This window comes from Apteryx rowi, unplaced genomic scaffold (assembly GCF_003343035.1).
Source record: "Apteryx rowi isolate R43461 unplaced genomic scaffold, aptRow1 scaffold_112, whole genome shotgun sequence".
Taxonomy (NCBI): domain Eukaryota; kingdom Metazoa; phylum Chordata; class Aves; order Apterygiformes; family Apterygidae; genus Apteryx; species Apteryx rowi.
In genome coordinates, this window is record NW_020447331.1 from 276,438 (window position 1) to 294,114 (window position 17,677).

The 17,677-nt window shown below is 40.1% G+C and overlaps 1 protein-coding gene across 1 annotated transcript in view; it reads left to right on the plus strand.

The window, feature by feature from the left end:
* The window catches only part of ADCY8 (adenylate cyclase 8), a 129,839-nt gene extending 114,934 nt beyond the window's left edge, over positions 1 to 14,905 (plus strand). The window contains 4 exon segments of the mRNA XM_026077647.1: positions 3,389 to 3,535; positions 10,337 to 10,429; positions 12,846 to 12,960; positions 14,418 to 14,905. Coding sequence (XP_025933432.1) covers positions 3,389 to 3,535; positions 10,337 to 10,429; positions 12,846 to 12,960; positions 14,418 to 14,905 — 843 coding nt within the window.
* Positions 14,906 to 17,677: the final 2,772 nt, after the last annotated feature.

Sequence of the window (17,677 nt, forward strand, 5' to 3'; positions counted from 1 at the left end):
TTCAACTACCTAATGGGTGGTTTTAGAGAAGACAGAGACAAATGCTTCTCAGAGGTGTACAGTGGAAGGACAAGAGGCGTTGGACACAAGTTGCAGGAAGAAAAATCCCAATTAGATACCAGGAAAAATTTCTTCCCTGTGAAAGGGGTCAAACACTGGATCAGGGACTCAGAGAGGTTGTGGAATCTCCAGCCTTGGAGATATTCAGCCCTCAGCTGGACAAGGCCATGAGCAACTGGACCTAACTGGCTCTGCTTTGAGTGGGGGCAGCATTAGATGACCTCCGGAGGTCCCTTCCAACCTATGAATCTATGAAAATCAAGGATTCCTAAAAAGATATGGGAATTTAAAAGAATGCCTGTGCAACCTTAAGATAGCCCAGTGTTGCAGAAGTGTTATTACAGTCCTGCATGTTATTATGCGAGAAATCTGTGTGACAGACAGGACCACACCTGAGTTTCCTGCATCTTCAAACCCAAGAGAACATTTTTACCATTCCATGTGGCTCTGCTCCTGAACTGCCTCTTCACACAGTTAAAAAAACACCCATTTCAGAAACACAGTTTATAGCTATGTTCCTAAAGAATGTATGTAGTAAGCATAGACAGACTTAGAAAGTGCAAGTAAAGCATGCTGAAAGCCTGTCAGATAAAGGGAAAAGTGATAAAATCTGCTAATAATGGAGTCTCTGGATACTCCTAAGACAGTTTGGAGAGGAGTTGCTGAAAGGGTAAAAGAAAGTCCAGCATTTGTTTCTGAAAGCAGCAGTAAGTCACTCATGCCTTATCTGGAAGAAGACAAATGCATATGATAATGTTATCTGTGAATAAAGCTTATTGTATGATGAAACTGGGATTTTAGCATGTAATGTTGGAATTACCTTTTCAGATGAAGAGGTGACAACTGTTTCATGATCCAGGTTCCCAGCAGTGACTTATCTATTCTTTGGATTCAAGACTCCTCTTTTCTGATTGTACATTTCAGAACTAGATGTAACCGGCCAAATTAGACTGCACAATGAGGAGTCATTGTGTTCTGAAGATGTGATTTCAAATATCACCTAGGGAAAGATGACCTAGTGAGAAGCTACAAGGAAAAGCACTTTAGAAATAAGCCTCTTGAGTAATTTTACGCTCTGCAGGTATTAAACTGCAATAAAAACACTGTTCTGCACATGAGAAAATGTGTCTGTAAAAGCAGCCTGGTTAAAGCACCTTATTGCAGATGAAGTAGACTGACACCAGCCATAAGTATGTTCTGTCATGTCTATGTTATCAATTCTCAGGGAACACGTGTCCTCTCTTATACATCCATTCACATGCGTTCACATGCATAATAATTTTGAAAAGCAAATAGGTACCCCGTGGATCACTGCTGATGCTTCAATAATTTGCCATTGAATTCAGTGCCGCTATCCCTGCTTTTTTGTAAGGCAATTTCCCAGAGTGACTATACTTGGGGATGATTTATGCATGAGCTGACTGGCTGTAACATCTACCAGATTTCAATACAATCAATCCTGCAATTCATGTCTGGCTATTAAGTTAATTCCTCTGCTCTCAAAAAATGAATTCCCAAATGTGTACTGTAAGCATATTCTCATGGATGTATTATTTCTGTCTTGACGCTTCTTACCAAAAATAGGAAAAAAAAAAAAAAAAAAAGGAGCAGTTGAAGACTCAGCCAATTGTTTTGTGTCTTCAAGATTTGAGGAAAAAGTATGTCTGAGTGTGTATGTGCACATATATCCACATTCCTCCTTGCACATGTTGTCACTTCTCCCATAAATAGGCATCTGAGAACTAGCCTGTGTATTACTTTGTTCTGTATCTATGAAAGGGCACAGGAGTGTCCTTAGAGGATGGCTTCCATGGTCCTGCAGATGTTCTTCAGTGAAACTATTTGTAAGGAGAGGGTGGTGAGGAAAAATAGTCACGTGTATCTGGAAAAAGCAAAATTTTCTCATTTTTCCTGGAGGCCACATTGCTAAAAAGTCCGGATAGTAATAGTATTAGCAACTGCTAACGGTATTAGCAGTGCAGGGCAAGGGTTCAGGATGCTTTTCGAAGGAGAAGCAGGGAGATGGAAGAAGAAGAGGTGTTCATATTAGGTGTATGTGTCCTGCAGTAAGTCCTCTTCTAACAAGGACGAAGCACCAAACTTTCCTAAAACACACTATCAAGAACATTGCAAAGCAGCTGCTTCAGGCCTGAATATTATAAGAGGAGCCATGAACAGAAATGAAAGTTTTCAACCATTGAGCAATACTACACTGCTTTTTGGTCTTGCACTTCCAAGGGACAGAAAGAATCAGTGGCTGGAAGTTGAAGCAAGACAAATTTGACAAAAGAGAATTGGGTGCATTTGTGGTGTGTTTGTGGTATACTAGCCACTAGGAAAGCACACCAGGAGTTGTGGGGGTTCCTGTCCCTGGCATTTTTTAAGCTGAAATTAGCTTTTTTTCCTAAAAATTTGTTCCAGCTCAGAAAAGAGCTGACTGTATTTTCACACATATAATCACAAGAACCCCCACACAAATAAATCTGTGATTCAGAGTGAATTATACATGTAGCATAAGGGGGAGCTTATCTCAGGGCATATGTTATCCCTGTAGCCTCCTGTGTCTGATCCCTTATAAGCTGCTTTCTGTCCCCAGTAACTCCATTACCTGCCCTACTCTGTTCCTCCCTCCTTTCAAACCTTAATAGCAGGAACCTTCTCCAAGAGCCAGGCAACCAAATGACTCCATAGTCACCTCAGAAGAACCATAGGTTGCAGCAGAGTGAGGGTTCTCTGAAAACTTATGAAGAAAAAAACTCTTAAAGTGGTGCAGTTATCTGAAGCATAGATTATCCACCTGAAAAGACGGTCAATGAATGAGCTCTTTCATCATGAGGTCATATTAGACATTTTAAATGGTCTCTTTTAATCAATAGATCTACAAATATATTCTCATCCACAAGCATTTATGAGGCAGACTTAAATGTCTTACCTTGAAAACCTTAGGTTTCTTCTACTTGACTAACAGTGTTTGCTTCTCTGGTACCCATACTGCAAATGAATCCCTCATTTCTTCGAATGTTTCTCCATACAAATCAAAACTAGAATTTGTATTTCATTTTTTTCTGTTGTAGTCTCCTGATCTCAGAAGGAGAAGAAGCAGGCTTTCAAACAAAGAACAAATCCTGTCTAACTTTCATGATAAAAGTGTGGAGAGCTGGCAGCCTCCTCCTATGGAGCCTTCACCAATACCTAATATACTGATGCTATCCTGAGTTATTAATATATTACGTATGCAAAGATAAGAAAAATATATATTTAAGTGCAGACAATGACTTTCTCATCCTTATTTACCAGTTCAACTTGTTTTTCTCTGTTGTTCCCTTAGGAATTATACTCTCAGTCCTATGATGCTGTTGGTGTGATGTTTGCCTCCATTCCCGGATTTGCTGACTTCTATTCCCAGACTGAAATGAACAACCAAGGAGTAGAATGTCTGCGCTTGCTGAATGAAATCATTGCAGACTTTGATGAGGTAATACCAGCCATTAGAGAGAATTTGATAGTGTTTAAATGATGAGTTCCTAACTGCTAAATATATCATCCTAAATCATCAGATTTACTAACTATTCTGCTTTCAATAATTGTCTAATTTTTACTCCAATTACTATTACAATTTTCTGTTTTGCTTTTTCTACTTAGTATTGCTAAACATTGGTTTGAATGACCTAGTGAGGTAGAGGCTCAAATCAATATAGTTACTAGAATATAAACATACATACATAAAACCACAGTCTGGTCCAGCATATCTAGAAGTAGAATATGCCTTCATTTTGTGGAAGAAAGAAGGGTGAAGACACTTGCAACAGTTCTGGGAAATAATGGCCCAAATCTTAATAGATAAAGATACTGTTTTGCAAACAATGGGTGAATGGACCTAACCAATGTTAATGGTAAAATAGCGTCACGTTAAATGTGAAGAGCACAACTCATCCCAGAATCAAATGTTGCACAAAGAACGAAAGGTGGCAACATTTTGACTGTGGTCACTTGTCTGGTCAGATATGTAAGACAGAGGTTAAGCTACTTGTTTTACTGAGGAATTCAGAGGTGGAAGGAAATACAAAATTTGGACAGGACATAAAGAGGAAAAAGAACCTTTATAAGTATCATGTCCATGGAAAAGATAACCAGAGTTGATTTCAGAAAGGGAGCTGGGGACAGGATAAGACAAAAAGGAGAAGAAAAGTCGGCACAGATCAGATCTCCAAGGTAACTATTGCCTGCTGTAAGCAAGGAGAAATTGGAAACTGGAAAGGTAGTACGGAGCAAGCTGCAAACTCTGCCAAGTAGCTAATAAGGGTGCTAAGATAGATGGTATTAGGTCCGGCAATGAGCCCAAGAGGAATTAGGAGAGAAACGGGATGAAGGTAGCCCCAAGAAGAATCTTGAAAAAATTTAAAAACGAGGAAGTGCATGAAACTAAGGCTAAAAGTATTTGGAGTGAGGAATTTGAACTTACACACTGCAAGTGGTTTTCAGTAGCTTGTACCTATCCTGCGCTGCCCAGGTAATAGAAGTAGAATCTGACTCATCTGCATTTAACAGAGAGGTTGGATCTGTGTCCCAGGATGGAAAGGTCCAGACGGTAAAGGGGGAAAATCATTGATCTATGACTTTGTTTTTGGAAAAGTGCTTTGAAGAGAGAGAGGAAAAAAGAGCCCTTTCAGAATTCTGCTGAGTAAGGCAAGATTGACACTAACCTGGAGTGCAGGCGAGAGGGAACATGGATAAAAAGAAATCTTTGAGAAACAGTAAAAAATACTACCCAAGAAGCTCATGTCTGTTTAGCCCAAAGGATTTTTTAATTATTTTCTGTATTGTGGTATAGTATCAGCTGGACAATTGAAGAGTATCTTGTCAGGTGAATGTTAGGGCACACTCCAGCAAAGAAGGAATGAGTTTTTTCCCTTAAAAGGAGCTGTATGTATATCTCACTTCCTACACGACAGATCTAACTATGGAGCAATTGCCAGAAAGACAGTAGGCAAAAACTCCGCTTAGGCTGTGCTTTGTGAAAGGGAACACCTTCCATTGCATTTTGTGTGGCTCACAACGTGAACGGCATTATCAGCGTCCACAAGATTGAGTTTTCGATGGAAGTCTAGAAGAGATGCTTAGTTTTTGGATCTGGACCAGGATGCTGCCTATAGATTAAGCCTGTAGAAAACTTTTTCTAAAAAAGTAAGTATTGGCAGAGTTTAGACCTCTCCAGGGTTTAGCTGGAGATTCGAGATTCAGTATGGGGGGCTGTTTTGGTTTTTAATTTAGTTCTGCCTCAGTCTTACTTCAAGCACCTACCTCTCTTCGAGGATCTAGCCTAAGGTATTCTGCTTTGGAGGGATAGTATCTCCAAGGGCTTCAGAGGAAGCTGCTGGAGGAAAAGATGAAAGTGGAAGGCATAAGACTGAGAAAAAGAGATCAGGAGAAGACATTTCTATCTTTTTTCTTCAGTCCCAAGCAGCAAGTGCCTAAAGCATCTCACAGGTTTTGAAGAATTTATTGTCACGTTGTTCCTCTGGAAGTTATGCTATCTTCATTTTATAAGCGGAAAACCAGGGCRCAAAGGGGTAATTGTCTTCCCTGCAGTTATTTGAAAACAAAGATACCTATGTCCATGCCAGAAAATAGAATCTAAATATGAATTCAGGTCAGGGCCTTAACTGTACCTTTATCCTCCCTCATCCTGGGCCTCTGCACGAGGAAGCTTGATAGAGTCATCAATGCTGGACCAGGACAGAAATTGTGGCAGACAACAAAACTGAGAGTTTATCCATATAGTTGGGCAGATACTAAAAGCACTGATGGGAAGTAGAAGGATTCACAGAGGAATGGAGGGTGCAGCTTGATGAGTCCTTGTGCAGTCTGGCAGGAAACTAAACTGCTCTCCTACGAGACAACCTCTGCCACCTGCTAAGCCCTTGCACAGCTTTCTATATAGGTATAAACACCTAATTCTTATCTCTAAGATCTTGCACAACTGTCAACGTGTTTCTTGATTAATAGTTTTGTTTTTCTTTCCAGATATGATTAAAAACGTTATAGCTCAAACTGAATGCAAAGTCTATTGCTGTGAATTAATTTAAAATATCTTGTCATGCATGCTCATGTAATCTTCACAGCAAAATTGCGTTGTTGCTGTGACAGTAATTGAAGACAACTTTTTTATCAAAAATCCTAACATAATACTGCATTCAAGCCCCTAACACCTGCTCTGTAATTAATAAAGGGGCTAATTAGGGATTATATTATATCCCAGACATCTTTAGCTGAATAATAGATATGTTCTTGGTATGGGTAGTAAATGAAATTATGTGATCCCCTGCTGACTGCTAGCTTACTTCCAGCATAGTCATGCCATCAGTTTATTCTGTCCAAGCAAAGCGAAAAGTGATATTCCAGACAGAACAACTGAAGTAAGTAATCCTACCCATGCAACAGGAACCAGAAGTCATTTCAGGTACAATGTTTCAGGGACAGTAATGTTTCCACATGACTATTGACTGACACTGAAGGGAGTCAATCTCCCTTACTTTTCGTGATGCTTTTTTCCAACATTGTCCACTGTCTTGATGTAGCCCTGGAAGCAAAATGCAGCTTGAGAAGAAATCAAACCTATAAACCACAGAAAAATGTTGCTTCTCAGCATTACATGAACACCTCCGTATAGACACCCACATGTAAAAGTCTTAAGACAGGATTCTGCTGACTAAGCCTGGGTGCCTAGTGCTATTTGAGATGTCCTAGGGTACCTATGGCACCCACATGGGACTGGCAGGTGTGATACTGCACCTTCAGAAAATTCCTGCTGTCCTGGAGCAACCACTGGGGCACAACCAGGAAGCACGCTTTAGGACGTCCCAGATGATACTACACGCCCGTGTTTAAGCAACTGAATTGAGTTCTTAATCTCAAACCAGGTTCTATCCTGCGACCCCCTCCTTCACTTCCACAGGTAAAAATAGTAGGAAAGCTGCATTCATAGGACGAGGGAGCTGTTTCTGAATGAAGGTAGCTGAAAAACACCCAAACAGACCTTGCTTGGAAAGTGTGATGGGGGCAGGGACTGGTTATTTTTGTTTGCTTCTTTTCTTTTCTTTTTGAGGACTTTCTTTGTTATTTGAGAATGGAAAGGTTACAATCCAGATCTGTTATTCTGTCTTCCAGGTAAGGGATCTATGTTAGGCAGTCAAAGCCAGTCAAACAAAAAATTGCGAACAGTGGCCTTACAGACCCTGCCATCACCATCTGCACAGAGTAGGAGTCCACAGGAGACTCAGGATGCAAGGCTAGCTCTTTCTTAGGAACCCTGGTYCAAAAGTAGATATTTGGGAGTAGGTGACAGACTTTTCTTAAAGCACAGTCTTTACTCAGGATTTTTTTTTTTTCCCTAATGGCCCTGAACTGTTGACTTCCAAATTATCCAGGATTCTTGTTTACTGAAGCAGAATGGGAGGTATTGGATCTGGACTGACACAAGGAGATTTTTTATTTGACGTATAATATTATAGTATCCAGCTATATGTGATTTCCTACTTTGGACACTAGCACAGAGGTGCTGACAGGAACATTTCATGCATCAATAAACAAACATGAGCATTGTAGATCTACTTTTATAATTACTCTTTAAAAAAAAAAAAGGCTGTAGTTTTCATAAGACACATCCAGGGCTAAACTCCCAAACTTAGAGATGCTGTACCAAAAAATAATGCAGGGACATTTATCCTGTTCTGAAGATTATGAGTTTTGGTGGAATTTTTTTTCTAGGATGTAATATTCTGTCTAGTCTTTTTAATCTGTCATTTATGTATCTCTGTGATGGTACAGTTGGGATTTGTGTTTTAATAAGAGCTTTCTAATTCCTGTGCTGTTTGTTTGTTTGTTTAGGGGGAGTCCCCCTTTTTCTTTATCTACTGTGATTTACATGGTATTTATGACAACAGATTTTAATATATTATGTTGCCACAAATATAGATTCTAGTAGAATACAGGATCTTGCTTTCAGACTTCACTGATTACTTTGTAATGGTGACATGTCTCGGAATATTCTATTTTGTACTACTTTGTATATGTTTATGTATATGCTACTGGGTCTTACCTGACAGCTGACCTCCTTTTAACCTTGGGTTTACATGGATTGCATGAAGCTATTTTTTGCTTTTTTAGATATCAGCCTCATTCTACTGTTTGAAAATAGTTCCCGGACTATCTTGATAAATTAGCAAGCCCATTTAAAATGTCAAAACAAATAACAGGTGATTTAGAACTGACTCTACATATCTTCCCTCAATATCAAAATCCATCATCCTATCATACTCCAAATAAAGTAAAAGGCAAATGAATCATTATTTGAAAAAGGAACGAACCCAGCTAATAAACAGGATTAAGCAGGGAAAAAATGGAGATTCAGAAATAATAATGAATGAAAAGAAAGAATATAACTTTCTTCTAAATTGCCTAATAACKAATAGATTCTTTCCTTCTTAAAAGGACTTGTTTTAGCTATTTATTGTGCATTTTAAATTACTGTGTTGTTTGCTATTGTTTCCAGCAACCACCTGGAAATGAAAATGTTTCTGTTTCTTCACCAAAATCATTTTCTCCCCTTGCCCACACCCCTGGTGCTCTCGGATTGCTCACGAAAGCTGAGCTACAAGACGCAGTGTTTTCCTTTCAGAGAGCATTTGGAAGAGCTGCCCTTGTAGGCGGGAAAGGTAGACCATGGGCTTTGCTAGTGGTTTGAAGAAAATGAGAAGTGGGTCAAGTTTTTGGACTTCCCTGGCTTGGAACGGAGCCGTTAGCCATATGGCTTTGTGTTCCCCGCGCGCAACGCTGCACGGCCCTCCATTAGAGACAGATGGCGTGATAGCTGCAGACCAGCCGCAGAGCTTCCCCGACACCGGCTGACGTACGCTGCGGTTACTTCAATGGCAGGGGATATTTTATGTTATGCCTTTGAATGAAATAATCCCTTTAGTTTTTAATTGACAGGAAGCTTGAACCTGCAAGTTGGAAAAGGAATGCACGACAGTGTATAAAAGAAGGGGAAAAAGCTTTCATTAATTTTTTGCCTTACCACAGCAAGAATTTTTCCATTTAAGTCCCAACCAAGTTAAGGCTTTAGAACTGAAAGTTTTAAAGTCCTTATCTGTGATCTCTTTTTTATTCTCCCCAGGCCTGTCTAACCATATTGATTCCTACATTTACTAGAAACCACCCTGCCTATCTTGACATTTCCCTGGGTGTTTGGGTACTAACTTCTGCAATCCACATCTTTGAAGACTATGACAAGGCAATGGGTGGCTGTGTCCCACCTAAATCTCTGTTGTGCCTGAGGTTTAGACACATGACAGCTTGAGCTCTGCTTGGGTCTCTCAAGGAATGCAGGGTTATAGCCCTTATTTGGTACAAAATCCTAAGTCAAACTATGAATAGGGACTGGAAACAGGGCCCAAACTGGCATTATCATTCCACTGAGTGTTTTAGTCACTAGACTAAACTTATTGTCCCTCTTGCAGACTCTAGATCTAACAAGCTTTTATGCCTGCTTAGCAGCTATATTTGTCCTAGGTCAATATAGATGTTACCACTTCCTATTTGTTCCCTGTATTTTCTGTAGAAGGGGTAAATACGTTACAAAGGTGTGGACTGAACCACCCAACAGACATACCTATGTCTGGACCACACAGTATATGAAGAGAGAGAGAAGTATGTGATGCAGATGGGCTTGACCTCTCATAAAAGTTCTTTGGAGGCATTTACCTCTATCTACTGACTGTGTAAGATGGGTAGGTAGTTATTTTAAATGGACTGGACTTCCTTTCTCACTGGTCTCATCATCTGAAAGCTTTCTGTAGCAGCACTTAATTTAAGCAAAATGAGCTCCTGACAAATAGATTTGGGAATGTTTTTAAGTGATCAAATTTTCTTACATTCACACACACACAGGGTTTTCTTCACTAATTTTAGGTGACTACATCTCATGTAATGCAAGAATCATCTGCATTTGTGACAGGTTGGATTATATATGCCTTGTATCATCCATTATGTGATTTTCCCAACAGCCTTGCAGAGCACAGCAGGATTTAATTTGACTGTGCTCTGTGAGTAGACAGTGTGGCAACAATTCAGAGCTTTAAACTCAGTGTATCCCAGGACCTGGAACGAACTGTGTGCCACTATCAACTGGAAGAAACCATGAGTGTAACGATTCATTTTGACATCCATGCAAGAATTAGAAATTACAGAAGTAACAGTGTTTTCTTACATTTTATAGTTACTAGGTGAAGAGAGATTTCAAGATATTGAAAAAATTAAAACAATTGGCAGCACATACATGGCTGTGTCAGGATTATCACCTGAAAAACAGGTAAGAAAGTAGTCTTCTTTAAGAAGCAAAGCTTTTGGCGTGATCTCACCCTTCACATTAAAGAATATTAGTGTCATTTTTTGATATTCACCGAGCTATGTTTGCTAAAAGAAAACAGACATTTTGGGCTTCTGGCAGAGAACAGTAGCACTTTTCGATGAAGTGAAATGCCAACTTGTGCTCTGTACAAGAACCATATGGATTCTTTCCTCAAATTTAGGCTTATAGGAGAGAGAAGAAAAAAAAAAATTTCTATCACACTGATGTGTATCCACAGGAGGCCTGTCTATATCTTAGGAGATACTCTAAAGTTATCACCATAACTCAGACCAGAATCTGGCTAGTAGCCTCCAATAAACTATGAGTAGAGAGGCTGTATTAAACTAGCAGCAGCATACTTGCACAAGTGTGAGGTTCATTTTTAAGAGAAGCCAATGCATTTAAACTTTCATTGCAAGGATATAGCTGTATATCTACAGATCACAAAATAAACTATATATCAGAAAGAAAATAGACCCATCACTACAGCTAAACAGCTTCATGAAGCCAGAAGCCAGCAYGCTGCCCTCCCTTTCAGAGGTGCAAATCAAGTTGAGAGAAAAATCAAGCACAGAGGACACACACACAGTCACAGCCATAAACCTTAAGGAAGCCAGATGAAAGAAATTCATTCATATTTACACCCAAAAACATGCCTGAAAGAGGGTTCTCAAGGAAATAAGATAAAGTTCTAAAATACACCCAACAAGAAATCGGCAGTTGTTGAAATCTGTCTTTCACGGCAAGTGGTGCCTCTCCCCAGAGAACAGCACCACAAACACAGGTGTGCTGCCCAGATCAACCAAGGAGTGGGAATCAGATCTGCCYGCCTTGATTGCAACTGCCAGGAAAGCAGAATCCAATTTAGAGTGAGCTTTAAAAACTAGACAATTTCCATTGTTTGTTTAGAATGCATTACAATACATGTCAAATGTAACCAGCTGAGCATCTCCCACCTASAGAATAACAACAATGATGCTGAAGGCTAGAAAACCACAAAACTAAGTACACATGAGATTTTTGTTTGTTCCAACTCAAATTACTTTTGTGAAAAGATGAGCAAAGAAAGACTGAACACTAGAGAAAAGGGCTGATTACAGATACATGGCTCCTAAACAATACTTCTGACTCTAGATGTGGGTAAAAACTCTAAGGGAGGAAACCTTTCCTGCATTTCCAAAACTGATTAGTTCATCTGCTGTTTGAACTCTATTAGCCTAATGGAATCAATATGCATGTTTTAAATATACTTATCTTCATACATATATGTATATAACCTTATCAGCATCTAAGAGGTGAGGAGTGCTGCAGGAGTGATGGTACACTCTGAATTGAATGAGGCTAAGAAGGAAAGAGCAATGTGTGAGCAGAACAGGATGATGCTAACAAGATGCTTATGATCAGGATTAACCATGCAGATGCTCAGTTGGCAAAGGGCTGGACTGGACAACCCAATGGGTGCCTCCCAGTTCTTCATTTCTACTGCCTGGAGCTTCATTTAATGAACAAATTACTTGGCTTCAGGATAGATGGGACAACATCATAACATTATTGGGTTAAAGCCACGGGTGTTCCTTACACCACTGCCCAGCCAGAGAACCACTGAAGGAGATCCCTATTCCTTCTGGACAGTCCCTGCCCCATGGGAACGGGAAAGTCCCTGTCCCATGGGAAATGGGAATTGTAAAGACCACTCCTCCTGCCCCGGTCCACACATCGACAGGGGAAGCAGCCTGACACTGCTCTGTCTTGCTTATACGGGAACCTGGGGAAACAACCAGGGAGTGACTGTGCTTCTCCAAGCAGAGGAAATTTATGAGAGATGGAACAGCCACTTCTCCRTCACTCACAGTGTGTTAGGTTGCCTGGCTTACACTGTCATTCCTGGCAATTTTCCATCCCTGGGAGCACTGGAATCAGTGCTTTCCCCAGGTGATGACTTCAGCAAAGGAAAATTATGTCTTTCTCCTCTTTTGCTCTACTTCTTCCTTACCTGGGTGATTCGTGGTTCTCATTAATTTTTCTCCCTCCCACCCAAGCTATCTAAATCCTCACTGTACTTCCTTTCTCAGCCTTAGATGGATTTCACATGTCCTGTTAATTCCCATGATTGCCCTTCAGATTCCTGACAGGAAACTACTTTCTTCTTTACTTCACAGTAAGGTTTCTCTGTGTTCAGGTATACAAATGCTGTAATATAAATGGGAAGTGCCACTTCACCACTAATACTGCCCTACCTCCCTTGGATCTGACACGTTGAGACTGCTCTTAAAAATTCCAAATTCAGATACTTGGCACTTAGTGGGGATGGATGGGAGCTGTCATATAGGCAAACATTAAACATTTATAACATATTCTTTTATAATTGACTTCTTAGCAATGTGAAGACAAATGGGGGCATTTGTGTGCTCTGGCCGACTTCTCCATAGCCCTGAATGAAAGCATACAGGAGATCAACAAGCATTCATTTAACAACTTTGAGCTTCGCATTGGTAAGCAGAGTTCAAGCATGAGAATTAAAATGCAATTTTATCTGCAATGATCCAACTCTGTAAGGGCATCTCAGAAGCATTGCAAGGACATGTTCCTTTTAAGAGATTGTATCCTCCATTTTTACATTGACTTAATCACAGGCAAAGCTAAAAATAAGAAATATTCTGTTCCCAGAATATTGGCTCTAATTTGGGGGGCCGGGGATGTCCCAAGTTTTTGCAAATTGTCTATGGATAGCATAATTATCTATWGTCTTTGACAAGTCTGACACAGAACCAATATGGTGTAAAACCAAAAGTGAACTGGGAACCCTAAACCTAACCCCAGACTTGACACTGACTTGCACAGTGTCTAGTTACTCTCCCTGTATTGAAATATTCTCTCTATATAAAAGAGGAATAGTAGTTTATCCTAAACCCTCTGTGAAGTACTTTGGTTCTCCACAAAAATTRAATTCCAGTTCTGACCTGACCTGGCTCAAAGGTAATACCTCTGAATTGCTGTGATAGGAACTTACTCTACTGGGTGAAACCACCCAGATGGGACACAAAATGACAGCCAGAATTTATGGTCTATAGCAGGAACACCTCTGGTGGCTTCTCATTCTGGCTGGATCACTTGGCAAAACCGAAAACCTCTCAAAAGAAACATGTGCTTTACAAGCAATCCTGCCATACAAAAGCTGAAATATGTTGATCAGTCACAGCATGGAGGGTTGCAGCATTTCTRTCTATGCTCTCTATGAGGTCTTCCTGACAGTTCCCAAGGTTTCTCAGGCCAACACGCACCACTTCTGATGATTTTATACAGCATAAATRTAACACTATTTGGAAACCATTTCTATAACCAATTTCTAAAAAAATCTAAAAAGAATTCTGAAAAAGTAAGATACTTTYCCCAAAGCTGTGCTTTTCACTGGCACTAGATTTATTTTTAAAACAATGCTGTAGAAAAAAATAGCTTCTTCTACATCATTACCGCTTGTCTTGAACTAACCAAACAATCTTACAAGATACATTCTTCTAATAATTTAGTAAGAATATTTCAATATTTTCACTTCATGCAACATAGAAATGTCATTTCTTGACTGTATAGCACTAATAGGGTTGCCTTCAAGAAGTGTAGAACCAGAAAGATCTTTCCTGTTACGTAGGAATCAGTTTGAAGGAGCTTTGAGAATAGTGCACAGAATTAAGATGCTATGGAAGCCAATGTGACAGGTACCCTGTAAAATAACTCTGAAGATAGCACTTTTCATATTCTCTTTCCTTCTCTTTCCATCTTTCTGTCCTTCTTTCTTTCCTTCTTTCTCTTTCTTTCTCTCTTCCTAAATCTTTTCCTTAAGCTTAGAGGTAAGTGTGTCTGAACCAGGTTTCTGTTTCTTAARTGCAAATATGATTTTCAGCCGTTCTTGTCTAACTGGCTCTTCCCTCTCTTTTTTTTTTTTCTTCAATAGGGATTAGCCATGGCTCCGTCGTAGCAGGAGTTATTGGTGCTAAGAAGCCCCAGTATGATATTTGGGGCAAAACAGTTAATTTAGCGAGTCGAATGGACAGCACAGGTGTTAGTGACAGAATACAAGTGCCTGAAGAAACGTATCTGATCCTGAAGGACCGGGGATTTGCCTTCGACTACCGAGGAGAGATTTATGTTAAAGGTATCAGTGAACAGGAAGGAAAAATCAAAACATATTTTCTTCTAGGAAGAGTTCAACCAAATCCTTTAATCTTACAACCAAGAAAACTGACTGGACAGTATTCATTAGCAGCTGTTGTATTAGGACTTGTACAGTCTCTTAACAGGCAAAAACAGAAGCAAATCCTTAATGAGAACAATAACTCTGGAATCATAAAGGGACATTACAACCGGAGGACTTTGCTCACTCCTGGCGGATCTGAGGCAGCAGCCCAGGCAGAGGGGGCTGATAAAACTGAATTGCCATAATCAACATTTTGTTTGTGTTCTTTTTTTTGTATTTCTTTTATATATAAAATAAATATACAAATAAAAARGGTTTAATTTTTTTTAAAAGAAGTGTGATTATTTTCTGAGTGCGATATTGYTATGAGTTTCAAATTCCTTACATTTCTCAAATGGTGCCCGCATCTCTCCCCACTAGCCATGATTCACCCTTGAATGTCTAGTCATAGCAGCCATAGACTCACCACAGCAGTGGAGGCTCACACTGCTAGTTTCCTGCAAAAAGGGGCAAGAATATACCCCTGACTGGGCTGATTTAGAACATAAATTGCGGAGGGAGTTAACCATGGGAAAGCAGGCAACATTGTCCATGCTGGTCAAGTGGAAGCAAAGGCATAAGGAGAATGAGTAGGTTCTTCTCACCTTTGATTGCCTTCCAGTGGAGACCTATATGCACCTGAGCTAGCTGTCTGGTATTCACAACAATCAAGGCAAAGCTTGTCAATAAAGCCAATTGATTTTAAGATGTGAGTTATCTACCCAGATATGGGAATCTGGGAGACAGAAGAGATGGATCTTGCCCAAACTTCACTGACTCCATTGAGTCCACTGGCTATGGACTGTTAATAGAGCCTAAAATGTCTTGCTTAAGTGATAGTGGACAGAAGAATTGTATCTTGGTACCTCACTTGACCTCTAGCTCCCACACCAGAGGGTCACGGCTCTCCTGTAGGCCCTATGACATATCTGTGAGCCCCATTTGGAGGATTCAGATGCTCCAGGATATCTCAAATGGCACTGCAAGATACCTGCAAGTGGAAAACAGAACTGCAGCTTGAATGACTTGTCTGGAGTCTACAGCTGAGCCTACTGGCAAGTCAAGAAATTAATCAGATTCTCTGGAGTCACTTTCCAGAGCTTAACTCACAAGATATCATTCTTAATCCCATCTYCAGTCTGTGTTCTTACCAAATGAGCTCTCTTTGAGGATATAAAATGAGTTTGTGTAGAAGTACAGTAGAAGATAAAGCTCACTGCTAAACTCTTGTTTAGCTTCCTCAGGAGGGAGAGAGGCCAAGACTGAGGTTACCCCAAATGGCTGGTGTGCCAGAACAGAGATAGTTCTGTTGGGTTGCTACAAGGGCACACCAAGGTGCTACATGCCTTGTAGCAAAAGAAGCAGAGGATAACTTTATTCAGGATGGCCACTCAGCTTCCCCTTGGAAACAATAAACTTACTGCAGAGTTTTCTATATGCGTTGGTGCCATGATTCATATGGACTTGTGCAGAAATGAGACTTATCAAGCCTGTATGCTCAAAGCAGCAGGGTTTGTCTCAGTAAACATTGTCATTTACAAACTGCAGATGGAAGCAGCAGAACCTGGAATCACACAGCAATCCCCAGACGAGACCCCTTAAATCCAGTGCAGTGCAACACATGGATTCTTTGCAAGAAAACACAGGTCTTGCCTTTTTACAGGCCATTATCCACTCCTTAGCCAAAACTGAGATTCCTCAAGAGCACTAGCACTGGACCAGACCCATTTTTATAAAGACAGCCAGTGTGGCTAGGAAATCATGATTCCCTACATTGTATCATTTACTATCATTTACTAATAGAAAAGACATTGAAACAGGAAAATGTTTYAGTGTAGTAGAACAGAAATATTGCCTTTCTTTGTAAAATATCCTGAAGATGGGTATGTGGGACAAAATTTAATCAGATTGGTGGTGGCTTCAGAAATAGAAAATAATACAAATGCCCAAACAAATTCCAGAGAAAATTGCATCACTGAAGGATGAGTCTGAGAGCATAGAACAATGAKTTGTCTAAAATGTCACATCCAGTAATAAATCTTCCAGTAATAGAGCTCTTGTTCCAAGCTGATTACCTCTTCGAATTCCCACAGATACTACCTCTTAACCCAGAATAACAACCTTGGAAAGTAGAGCCCCTCAGACCACCCAAGGTAACAGTGATACTGTAGGAGATGTAGACAAGGAAGGGCTGAAGCAGTTAAACTAATTTCATATTTGAAGTGGTATTCGGGGCCCTAGAGAAGTAAGTTTTGGCTGTTTTAACCAGCTCATTAAACAGCTTTCCTTCTCAGCTTATTTCTATCCTGGAAAGGGTTCACTTCTCCAGATTCTCCAAACATTTAATTCTTGCTAAATATATATCCCCGCCGAATGGATTTTCTGATTCTCACCACCGCTGCCAGTCCCTGTAATGACAATTAGCAGCGAGTGGAAGGTGTTAACTAGACAATGGGATTCAAGACTGGAGATGTGAAGGTAACTTTACTGCTTCTTAGCATGGGCACAAATCTCCTGCTTCTTAGCACAGACACAGATGGCTTTTTGTGGTATCCCTTTCAAAATCCTCATTTGCATAAGTATGTTCCCAAGCAGAATTGTCTTCTAATGAAGTCTGAGTCTGTGTTGAGCAGATAAAGAATTTGCTAAATCAGCTCATTCCCATGGAATAATTCTTTCCTGGAATTTCACCTGTGCTGCCACAGGTTACTTGTCTACATGAGATGGCTATTTGTCACCCCAGCAATTACATTGCTTGTTTCTTTTCCAAGCGTGATGACCTTAAAGGTTCAGCAATGTTATTTCCTGTTGTAGGATCTCTTTTCAGTGGAATAGTAGCTGTTACTGAAGCACACAGTCTTCTAGTTTTGCTCCATGACTTTATGGCATCATTAGATTATTCAGTTTTCTCTTACTACTCTATCCTAAGGGTTTCTTGTTCATACAGGTTAGTACTGTTCATACAAGAGGAATCTATA